This window comes from Parus major, chromosome 3 (assembly GCF_001522545.3).
Source record: "Parus major isolate Abel chromosome 3, Parus_major1.1, whole genome shotgun sequence".
NCBI lineage: Eukaryota > Metazoa > Chordata > Aves > Passeriformes > Paridae > Parus > Parus major.
Genome location: NC_031770.1, coordinates 48,743,077 through 48,755,349, shown reverse-complemented (window position 1 = coordinate 48,755,349; position 12,273 = coordinate 48,743,077). Strand labels below are relative to the sequence as shown.

The 12,273-nt window shown below is 39.0% G+C and overlaps 1 protein-coding gene across 3 annotated transcripts in view; it reads left to right on the top strand.

Annotated features, from left to right (window-relative positions):
* Window positions 1-12,273, top strand: part of UTRN (utrophin) — a 339,710-nt gene that overhangs the window by 96,359 nt on the left and 231,078 nt on the right. For all 3 annotated transcript variants that reach the window (XM_015621645.2, XM_015621646.1, XM_015621643.1), the window contains 5 exons: window positions 987-1,074; window positions 3,415-3,650; window positions 3,917-4,097; window positions 6,687-6,832; window positions 9,425-9,637. In XM_015621645.2, coding sequence (XP_015477131.1) covers window positions 987-1,074; window positions 3,415-3,650; window positions 3,917-4,097; window positions 6,687-6,832; window positions 9,425-9,637 — 864 coding nt within the window. The remainder of the gene's footprint in view (window positions 1-986; window positions 1,075-3,414; window positions 3,651-3,916; window positions 4,098-6,686; window positions 6,833-9,424; window positions 9,638-12,273) is intronic.

Here is a 12,273-nt window from a genome sequence, read left to right as displayed (position 1 = left end):
AGTGGGAATGTTTGGAATGACAGTACTATTGGAAATAAAAACCAAAATAACTGTCTTGATATTTTATTTATGTATCTTTAAGAATGTTTATAGCACTTTAAAAGAGAGGCTCGGAGATGAACACCAGGTTCCCATGAACAGTACTGTTTTTAAATGATTGGTCTGTAAGTGGATAGGACAGAGTTTGTTCTTCCCAGCTGTGCAAATAAGTGCATGCTTTTGAATGTACTGTAGCAAGTCTACACCAGAGTAATGACCTTTGACATTAGGTTCAAGAAGATTTTATTTTGGAGATATATATTGTAATCACAGAGGATGTTGAAGTTGTGGTCTTGTGGCCAAGGAACTTATCTTTCCTTTGTGGATGTATTCTACCTATTGACTCACAAAGGAATGTTCACCAATATGTACAACTTGTGGGAGGAACTTTTTCCTTTAAAAGTCTTGGTAGTCACAGAGAATTTCCCTCCCCAATCTTTGTGAAGGAGAGTAAAGCACCAGAACTTACGAGAGTGGATTTCTAGTGCGGTGTAGTTCTTGTTGTTTGGACTTCTAGGGAACAGGTCTGTTGTTCCCTTCTACTGGAAAACACAGTAGCAACTGTAGAAATGAAGGGACTATTAAGAAGGTCTTTTCTCCACTGGTTCACATTAGAGAATTGCAGCTGAATTTTGGTTACAAGTGACTTGTTTTAGCTGGAGTCCCAATATCTTATTTCACACAGTGAGGTCGTCAAGCCTTTAAACAATATTTTATTCCTGGTGCTGTAGTACTACTCTCTTGCATGCCTGGTACTTGTGGGAGGTGACTCCTTTTGCATTTGTTTAGTGCACAGGCAGAACTAACACACACCTCAGAAGGTGGTGTATCCAAGACAATGATGTGTTTTGGGTAGTACTGGGAAAACAGATATTACTGGTTGAAAGAGGGAAGTCAAAGAAAATAACCCTTGCTGCCACTGTATTCTTTTGGGATTCACTTTGAAGGTGATTGAAAAGGAAAGAGCTGAAAAAAGCCAGAAGTTAGATGAACTGAAACGAAGTGGACACATTCTATTGGATCAAATGGGAAAGGGTAAGCAACTTGGAGGTTTTTTTCTTTTGTGATTAAATCACTTGAGTTGCTGGGAAATAATACTGAAATACATTGTCTCCTCCTTTCTCCCTCCATTTTCTTTCCTTTATCAGTCATTGTTACTTTCACTACTTAGTTGTGTCGTTTTTTTTATTAAAGCTTTCACAAAAGCAATATTATTATTCATTAATGTGCATGTGTTCATTTGCAGTCTTTTAAGGGGTATTTTAAGAAATTATTTCTATTTCAGTAACAATGCTAGTTAGATACTTTCAAAGAAGTGGTTTGATTTTAAGTAAAAGTTGTAAAAAAACTGCTATAGAGAAGTGAAAATTTTGAAGCCAAATTTAAACTTGATATGTGTGTGTATCTCATTTTTTCATAGTTTTATCTGCTTTTGTAAAAACTATTAGTGTGTTTTTAATGATACAGTCACAATCTATGTCTCAAAGGCAAAAAGAGGAATCTATATGATTGGGAAAATGATTTCCAATTAAAACCCTTATCCATGGGATCTTATAATTGACATCCATGACAGTTAAATCTTTAAGCCTTGCCAGAATGTTGTTTCATATTGAAAAAACTCCATCAGGGCAATGATATCTCTATGAAAGAGATGTTCATATCATCTAGAGGCAATCGTTTAGATCTGCTGTGCACTTGACTTCTGGTGAAGTTATCACTGGTAGCATTCAGACAGGAGAGAGAATGGTATTACTGTCTTGCCTAATGACCAGCATCCCTTTTGGAAAATGCTGAATTCCAGTGGATTTCTGGGCAATTTTTTTTTTTTCTGCACATTTTTTTGCAGTCTGATGCTTTGCCTGTATGCCCCAATTTACTAAGCATGTCTAGTAAATATGCTTGTCCCTCCTTGCTTACTTCAGCTGAAACTTTTTATGGTGGGTGCTGTTTCCCTGAAGCTGATGGCTGAAAGCCACTGGTTTGACCTGGAGCTTGGCTTATAAAAATTTTTAGATGTTCCTTGTTTTAAAAGCCAAACCCAAACAAATCAATCCTGCCTTCCTCTTTCTTTTAGCTGTGATGGGTCATGGTATAAAACCAGCATCTGTTAACCATAATGAGAAAAACATAGTTGAAAAGCTGCTTTGTATCAGCAAAGACTAAGGTCAAGAATTTGCATTCTAGCTGATTGTCATCTTAAAGGTTGGGATCTATGTAAAATAACCAATCTCAAACTTCTTGTTTTGTTAGAGTCTGATAATGTGTTCTGTCCAGCTCAGGCTCACAGCCTTTTTCCAGACCTAGGCCCAGCTACACCTGCGTGGAATAATGCACATTGTTGGGATGAAGAACGAGGGATGGGGGAACACCTTGCTTTTGAAATGATTTATTGCTCAAGTAGCCAGATAAGATATCAGTCTCAAGGTGTGAGATTTAGAAGGAACAAGTCAGCCATAGCTCAAGGAAGACATGAGTTTCTTCTTTGCATAGCAATATATAACATTTTAGCCCAGTAGGCAGTAGACACAAAGCTTGTTTTCACTTATTAACTTACCACTTTTGCTTAATTTTGCTGCACTGTGTCTCTCTTAGCCAATAAGCTGACAGGTCATGTACTCCCATACCCCTCTACTACAGTTTCTAGATCTCTAACCTACACTATAACTCACACTATTACAGCTTAAACCTCAAACTATTTTACTTAATATAATTTCTTACCTATTCTAGGCATATTCTTACTAATAACTATAGGAATGTAAGTTTATAATTTCTGTACCCAATGTCTGTGTACCTTCATCACTACATCAATCCAAGCTCTTTCCAAGGCTGCAGATCCAACCCTTGAGCATCTGCAGAAGTTTCTATTATTTGGTTTCCAATAGCACAGCACTGGCGCGTTTGTGCCTACATCCATTTCTATCCTGGGAGAGGTACAGGCTGTGCCATAATGGCAGTGACTGGTCTTTGTGTGTGTGCTCCTCCCCTGTGGCTGCTCTGGTGTTGGTGTGCCAAGCCTGTGGCTGATGTGTGAGCACAGGGGCATCTATGGACCAGGGGCATCAGGTGCTCTTCTGAAAGCTGGCTGGCTGCCCTGACCAGAGATTTGGGCTCTACTTGTGCTAGTGGTTCAGCAAAAAAAAAAACCCTTCCCGTGTCTGTCTTCAGAATTAGAGTATCTCACTCTACATTTTACTAGCAATAAAAGTTGAAATGGTGCTAGTAATAAGTATAGATTTACAGCTATTGGACTGGAAATCAAATAATTTTGTATATTAATGTGAAAGTGCACTTGTATTTGAAAAGACAAAAGGTTAAATGCCTGTTAATGAAAATGTGTTGCAGTTAATATAACAATAATTTGTATAATCTTTGTAGAAGGACTCCCTACAGTGGATATAAAATCTATGATGGAGAAAATTTTGTCGGGGTGGAAAGATGTGGTTCAAAATTTAGAAGAAGTGGCCAGAAAGATAAAGTACCAGGAAGATATAAATACTTATTTAAAGGAAATGAATGAGCTTGAGAAGACTTTAAATGAGAAGGATGACTGGCTTAAAAATGACACTTCTTCAGCATCCCAGTCCTCAGCAGTCCAGAAAAACTTATGTCGGGTAAGTTTGGCTCAACTTGTTAATTTGGATTGGAAGCTGTCAGAAGCACAGCTCAAGTCAGAAGAGCTTGGCCCAGTCAGTAAGAGAACTCAATTTCTAAGGCATGCAGGGCACCTGATTTGACTGGAAGATTTTGGAATATCTGTCACTCAAGTAATTCAGTGTTGTCACCCTAGTACTGTGGGTGAGCTGTGCCGCAGTAGTGTACTAAAATCTTTGTGTTTACAGGGCAAGTGTAAATTTTGGTTTTGGTTTTTCTTTTACAGCAGGAGTTAACTCATCTTGTAAGCCTGAGTCCACAGTTAGAAAATCTGAAAGCCACCTGCAAGACATTGACCTCTCAGCCCAATCCTCCGAATTTCATTCAGGAGAACTTGAGTGATTTTCTTAATCACTTCAAATTGACTCGTCAGAAACTAGAGGAACGTCACCAACAGCTGAAAAAAGGTAAATAAATAAACATAAACATATATGTTTTAGCATAAAGCCTCCTGCTTACTTGTGTTGATTTTTTTTATTGTTTATTTTGAGCTGATTGTAAGCTCATTGAATTCTGGTAGAGTTTTTGTAATGTTTGTGCTAGGCTTTGTGTCAAACTGACAAAATTATTTTATTCACCTGGAAGAATATGGCCTCTTCTGTGCACAGTTCAAAAATCTATCATTCCATGGTGTTTAAAACTATTATGCAAGGATGCAACATTCCTGAAACCTCACTGAACTACTTAGCAAGACATATTTAAGGTAGAAAATATAGCTCAAAAATCTGTCTCTCTCTGGTACTTAGAGAAATAAATATTCTGTAATGAAATTCTAGAAATGAAAAGTAGAAGATTAGGAGAACCTTGTAAAATGAAAGTGTGCATGTGAAATTTATTATTTTTCATAGCTTTGAGCACATTATTCATACATAATTCCTTTTGGAAATTTCATCTCTGAAGTGATTTGGAATCTGGCTTACTTTTCAGGCAGTTTCTACTTGGGTTGTTGCATTAAAAAATTCAGTATGAGCATTCAAACCAGTTGTGCTGGTTTCTGAAGGATTTTAAATGTAGTGCATGAAATATGTAGTTCTGCCTTATACTTCACAACTGAATAGTGACAGCACTGACCTGTAAGAGATTATTTTTTTCTTAGTTTTTGTTTCAGAGGAATTTGAGGAATTTTTATTAGCAGCCTCAAATGGAAGAGCATTAACACTCTATTCTGTGTGTAATAAAAATAGGCTCAATTATGAAATTGTTAAGCCATCTATACAATGTGTTGCACCAGGCCTGCATACTTCAATTATATCCATGTATGAATGAGGTATCTGTCAGCCATGTTCAAATTACAAGTGTGTGTTTTCATTCTTACTGTGACAAATTATTACTTGATAGCTGTTTTGAGTTCATGGACTTGTGAGTAATTTTATTGGTATTTTGGTAACTATGTCATGTGACAAAAATACTTTTTTTTGGTGTCACACATCACTTGAGGTATTATTGGTGTACTTGAACCAGTTATTGCTTTGTAGAAACACTGTATATATTCTAATACATTAAATTTGTGTTTGTGTGTCTTTTGAATGAGACAACCTATTGCTGAAGAGCAGAAGGAAATGTCAGTACAGGATATTAGCTGTTTGTTTACAGCATAGTTTGAATTGCTGCAAGGTAAAAACTTCCAAAGCTATGTAACTGGTGGAAGCAACTGGTGGTGTGACTTAGGCATTTGTGAACTTGGCAGGCTTTGACTGACAGGAGGCCACCTCTTCTTTGAGCCTCTGAAAACTCCCCCATGGAGTGCTACTCAGTCCCATCTCTATGGGCATTTTTTAGATAGAAATCGACTCAATATTTTTGTCATTGGGAAACTATTTTAACTATTTTCTTCTCCTTCAGGATTTTCTGTAGTTTAGTGAGAGCGCACCTATATGCTTTTTATTAATGTCCTTCCCCCCCTCCTTTAAATTGATCTGACTTTTTTGAGAAAAGGAAGCTGGATAACTCTGATTCTCTGAAAAGGTTGACTCATTGTTATAAATGGTAGGACAGTTCTGACAGTAAGCTGTTGAAAAGCTACCTGATGAGTCACAACAAGGCTTAGATTAATTTTCACTTCTGGCAGTAACAAAATTGCTTAGGAATCCAGGGCCAGAGAATGTACATACCACAGTACAGGATTTACAGGCAAAATCCTGTTTGCTGCAGTTATTCCAATTGGCTGTTTTCATTCTGAAATTCAGTGAGGTGCTGCCTCCTGCCTGGGATTCCACAGGGCTGGATCAAACAAATTTTGGGATGTGGTTGAAGATGGCAAGCAGATATTCTAGCCAAACTTGAATTCCCTTTTAACTCTTTCTAGATGATGTCTCTGTTCTGGCAACAGGCTGAAAGCCTGCGTGGTAAATGAATTTAAAAAAGTAAAAAAGCAGCCCCACAAAGCCTACTCTAATATGTGTTTTATGTATTTATATATACACACACACATATTTATGACTATATACCAATATATACCATTTATACTAGCTTATATAGTTCCTATATATACTGTGTGTATTTTAATCTTTAATGTATGGCTGTATATTTGCTTTACTGTGTTTTGTATATATAGTAGATATATATATATCTATATATATTGTATTTGCAGATAAATTGTAGATATATCTAAAGCTTAAAAATGCAAAATACTAAATTTAGATGGTTTATATATTTTAAATACTATGGATTTTTCTTGCTATAATAATATATAATTTAAATACTATCAATTCTACAACCCCTCCCACCCAGACAGATTTAGGTGCTTATATGTATAAAAAAAGTTTCTGAAAATGGTTTTGAGTTTGTAAAATTTTTGTGAGGTTTAATTGTATATTTATTATTATATTCCATATATTTATTATATATTTAATATTTTAAAAAGAAAAATAATGCTATCTGTTGAAGAGTGCTTTTAGCTCTTGGAAACTTGATTATGTTCACATCTCCTATGGTTTGGGTTCAAGTGTATTTCCTTACACTGTGTTTTGTTCCCTTACTCTTCTACATGGTGCCAGAGACAGAAAGCCAGGCGAGCCGGGAGTACGTGGAGTCCCTGCAGCAGCTGAAGGACACGCTGAGCGAGCTGGAGGGCAAGCAGCACTCCATTGCCAGTGGCCTGAGCGAGCCCAGCAAGGTGGAGAACGCCCTGCAGCAGGCAAAGGTAACTCTCACCTTAGCGCTGAAGTAAGGAAGTTACTCCACTGCTGTTCTCCTGCCTTGTTTTCAGTGGGATGGGTAAACACACACAGAGGGGTGTCGGGGACGTGGAATCTGCTTTTGGAGGTGGCTTGCTGGGCTATCAGGCTGCTGAGGGACACATCCAGGCGAGGGCTGGATATCTCTAAGCCTGCAAGGCTTCACAGTCTACAAGGCTTCTCTTGCTGCCTGTGCTAGGAGATGAGGCTGGGAGCTGGGACTGCTCAGCCAGGGGAGAAGTACCTCAGATGGCCTTGGTGGCTTCCCCAGGCACTTTCTGGTGTGCATGTCTCTCCTGTGCTCAGGAGTTGCAAATCAAGTATTAGGGCCCCCAGAGCACCCCGCTTCTAGAGGCTGGGTTGGATCTGTTGGATCTTGGATCTGGGTTGATCCAAGATCTGCTCCTCTGTTGCCGAGTGTAGTTTTAAAGGAAAACCAGGAGCTGGGACCTGCCTTTCCCTCTCCTGGGAGCTGCCCCTGCCTGACCCACACCACTGTCATTCCTGTGCCTGGCCTGGTGGGGCCTTCTGTCCTTGGGAGGCCATGTCCCTCCCTGGGGCACGGTGAGCTCTCCAACCCTGCCTCTGCCCTCCTGAAGGGGCTGCGGTGTGCAGGCTTTCAACCCCTCCAAGCACTGGGAAAAGCCCACCCAGGTGTGAGGGGTCTGCCTGCTTAAGCTGTCTGAGGGTCAGCTGGTTCACAAACCCATCCTGCCGCATCCTGCTCGGGTCTTTGGAGAGAGTAATTGCGCTTCTCTGACCTGCAGACTGCCTAGCAAAGGGAAATGGTGCTTGGGTGCTTGTGAGCCATAAAGGTAATTGATAAAAAATTTTCTCCGGTAGAATCAATGTTTTGTTTCCTGTTGTGAACTTATAAAGTAGACAAAAATTTATAGATGACAGCTGCTTTGCAAATACCACATACTGAGGCAGGGATGGACCTCTCTCCAGGGAGAGAATTCTGCATCTCCAGTTCTTTCCCCCCTGTCTTTTTTTTTTTTCTGTTTGTTTGAAAAAACTCAGTAAATACTTCCCTGCCTGCTCCACCACCCTTCACATCCAGAAGCATGTGTTTTTCCCTGTGTGGTGGCCTAATAAGGCTGCAGGTGACTCTGGAGGAGCTCTTGAGCTCTGGTTACTGGGTGCAGAGAGGTTGTTATATCCTTCTCTATTTAGCTGAGTGATGGTTTTTTTGAAGTCCAGTAAACAGATCTTAGTGCTTTGGGGTTTTTTTGAACCAGGAGATTAAAACAAGCTTTGATTCTTTGGTTTTCTATTTTGTGTTGCTTCTATATTGTTTAAACTTGGCAGAGATTTTCTGGTCCATATACTATGTGAATTGCAATGACATTTAGCCTTTGGAGGCTTGTCTTTTCCTGCCTCTGCCCAGTTTTCTTCAGAGTCTAATTACCCTGAAAAGACATACTATGCTAGTGTAGGTGCTTTAATGTTAGAAAGTGACAAGAGAGGGGAACAAACTGTATATGAGGAGCTGCTTGTGGACCTTGGACTGTTCAGCTCTCTCCACACTGTAGCAGGCACTAATAAGTGCTTTATCTGTGGTCTCCTGCACAGAAAGCTCTTGCTTTCTGAAACATACATTCCTCTTCCCAGTCTCATTGCTACCTGTCTTAGTGGCAATGGTACACTTTCCAGGAAAAGAAACACAATGAATGTAAAGTAAATCTAAGAGCATGAACAGTTTAAAAAAGATTCTTCCTCAGTAGAAAGACAGCAAAGTATGTATGCACACATCCTGCTTGTACATATTAAATGCATATACTGGAAAATTAAATCCATTGACTTGATAATAATTTCATGTGTTCATTGTGAATTTCCTTGAAGCAAATTTGAAGCACAGTAATCAATACTGAGTTCAATGAAATGGCAGAATTTTTCATATTTTGGCTTATACCTCCAGCTGCTTTTTATCATATTAGTAAATTAGCTCTTTCAAATCAAGTGGCTCTTTATATCAGCAATGTCATAGTGAATATATTCTGAATATATCCTCCCTGTATCTCATCTGGGAAAGTAGGTTTCAAAACTTGAGTATCCAGAGCGTGTTTTGCAACTAAGACATTATATTTCATCTTACAAAACTTGGAGGAACACACTCAGCTGGTTTGTGTGTGCTTTTGAAAAACAAACAGACTTGTGTGTGTGTGTGTGGGGGGGGAATGGAAATACTGAGTTCCTGGTCTGTCTGCATTGCAATTTCCTGTGTGAGTGCAGTGTGGCACAGCCATTCTTTGTTGACTTGCGTGCCAGTACTGCGCGGCGCACCAGAGGTGTCAATGCCTGCGCGTGTTGAGCTATGAGACCGAGCTTTGCAACCCCTTCTGTAGTCTTGGCTGCTGCACCAGTACAGCAGCTGCAGGTTTTGCTGCTTAAAAGGTTGGTTGGACATTTCTGCTGCAATAAGTGCTGTGATTGGAGTATCAGTCTTCACTGAGTCTGCCCTCTGCACAGCGAAACTTTTGATGTACTTGCACTTGTAAGTGTGTACCTATTGTATGGCTAATACTGGAAGGAGGCTTTTTATTTCTTTGTTATAGACAGTTTGTGAGACACTGGAAGGCCAGAAGCCCAGAGTAGATAAACTTGCTGAAGAAACAAAGGCTTTGGAGAAGCATGCATCTTCGGACATAAAAAACACCTACGTGCAAGAGTTCAAGGATGTGCAGGGACGCTGGGACAAGTTAAAGCTCAAGATTTCCAAAGATGTTAAACTACTGGAGGAAATTATGCCCAAGTTGAGAATGTTTGAGGTAAAACAAAAGGATATTTTTTGGGGGGGGGTTGCATAACTCAGTTGCTTTAGAGACTTTTCTTTATCTGTGTTCCTGCAGGAGTCCAGATGAAACTGATTGAGAAGTGGAATGTTGATGATCCACTAGTCTGGCAGAGGCTGAAAGCATATATTGTATATTTGTAGCAGTGTAGAAATGGAATTCTAATGTGCCCAGGATATTATTTTGTCTTCTAACAGAAATACTTTTCACTTAAAATTAGTGTCTCTGTCTTTCCATAAGCAAAGGTTATGCTAAGGTCAAGGATATTCCAGCTGTGCTGTTTATCCAGTAGGGGCCGATGATCTTCAGTGTGATTGGTATCAGATGCCCACTAGTCTTAAAGTGTAATTCCATCCCTGCTGCAGAAAACCCGCTCCTTCAAGTGGGGTTTTGGTAAACAGTAATGAAGAATTGGTACAAGGAAGTTTGAAAAGGGAGTAAAGAACATGCATGGTATAGTTACTTACTGTTCCAACCATGGCCTCTGAAGTGACAGGAAGGACAGTTAAAAAGTTAAGGTTACTCAGTAGTCTTACCTATTTTTTAAATATATACACGTGCCTATGAAATCTTGCAGGACTGTTCTGAGAACAAAATTAGGTCCTGAGCAAGATGTCAGAAACTTTCCTGTTACCTTAAAAAGAAGCACAGAAGCCAAAAAGGAAATTATAGCAGAAGAAACAATAGCAGCAATTATTGAATAGTTGCTTTATTAATATTAAATTATAATTATTGACTAACTCAAAATGAAAGAAATACCTACTGATGCTATCTGTTGAAATATGAGCCTTGTGTTGTGTTTTCTTATGAACTGTATTTTTAAGTACACAATTCTTGTGTTTTCTTAATGTTTTGTAAAGCTGTCAGTGGATGGACAGTTGTGTTCTCTGATTTTTCCTTTGGTACTTTTCTATAGAGTTTTTTGTAGTCTAGTTCTGTATAAATAAAAACAACAGCCAGGAACAAGTTGAATAAAAATGCTGTGGATGACACTGGGAACAGCAGGATGTAACTTGTACTGCAGGAAAGATTGGTATGGCAGCCTTGGTGTATGGTCCTGCTGCAGACACCAAACCGGGGACGCAAGATTAGTTTGGAGAACTAATTGTTGGCCTAACAGAGGAGTTGAAGCACCTGGCTATTAAAGGGGAAAAAAAATTGACATGGGGGGAGAAAAAAAAAGTGAATGTCAGTGCTTGGAGGACATGTGGTTTATGTTCAACTACATGCAAATATTAGTTTATTTTTAATTTTTTTTTCCCCCTAAATCACCTTAAAAAATCAACATTTCCCAAAACAACACTCTTCACATTTAGGTTTTTGAAGAGAAACAATGTAAATATTTTCATTTTAACAGTGAGAAGACAGGTGAACAATGACTAAGATGCCTTGTTAGTCTGATGAGCATGTCAGTGGCAGATCTGTCTGTGAGTCCAGCTGCTTAGGTGCCTCTTGTGATGTGACAGAGGCTCCCCCAAGCTGACAACGCATGCATTAGTGACATGAACTAGCAGTTTTACTGAGGGACTGTAATATTCATGTGATGGAAAGAGTAGACAAGGCTCATTTTATCAGTTTTGCATCTTGTTTTTTCTAGAAGAAATTTTTTTTATCTTGTATTTTGTTATCTTACCTCTAGTAATGTATGGCTTGCTGCAGCTTTGATTATGTATCACTTCGAGATCTTTTAAATCTGCTGCATGGCTGTACATCATGTGGTTTTTCTAGGAGTGAACAAGTTAAGGTTCAGCACGTTAGATCTTTGTTCTTGCCTGGAATAAATGTCACAAACTGGTCCTGAAGAAGTGAAGTTCCATAAGGAAGACATTATAGCAGAATTCCAGTACCTAAAGGGGACCTTCAGGAGAGCTGAAGGAGAGCTTTTTACATGGGCTTGTAGGGATAGGACAAGGGATAATGGGCTCTAAACTGAAAGAGGGTAGGATTAGACTGGATATTGGGAAGAAATTCTTTACTGTGAGGGCAGTGAGACACTGGAACATATTGTCCAGAGAAGCTGTGGATGCTTCATCCATGGAAATGTTCAAGACCCATTTGGATGGGGTCTGGTGGAAGTTGATCCTGCCCAGGGCTGGTGGGTTGGAAATGGATGATCTTTAAAGTCCCTTACAACCCAAACCATTCTATGATGAGGATGTTCATGTCTAAAAATTGTGAACTCTTGTACATCAACAGCATACACTAGTTATTTGACCACTGATAGTTCTTTATCTGTGCAGTGCTGGGGCATTTACTTCATTAAACTTTTGTAGGTTTGGTTTGAGATTCAGCAAGTTATTTAAATGTGTGTCTAACTTTGAGTAATTCCACTTAATTTCCTTCTAACTTTGAGTAATTCCACTTAATTTCCTTCAGCTACTTATATAAACAGCTTATTGTAAGAAAGCTAAATTAGTTGTGTGCTGAAGTGCCTTGTCAAAAGGCAGACTTCATAAATACATATTTTTTTACATTAAGCCATGGTTAACTGTTAAGCATTCTAGGATTATTTTTTTTTTTTGGAAAATGATTTTCAGGCTAACCATCTGCAGGAAATTCCCCCCAAAATGCAAAAGGAATGAAGAAAATGTAATGATTTAACTCTCTAATAG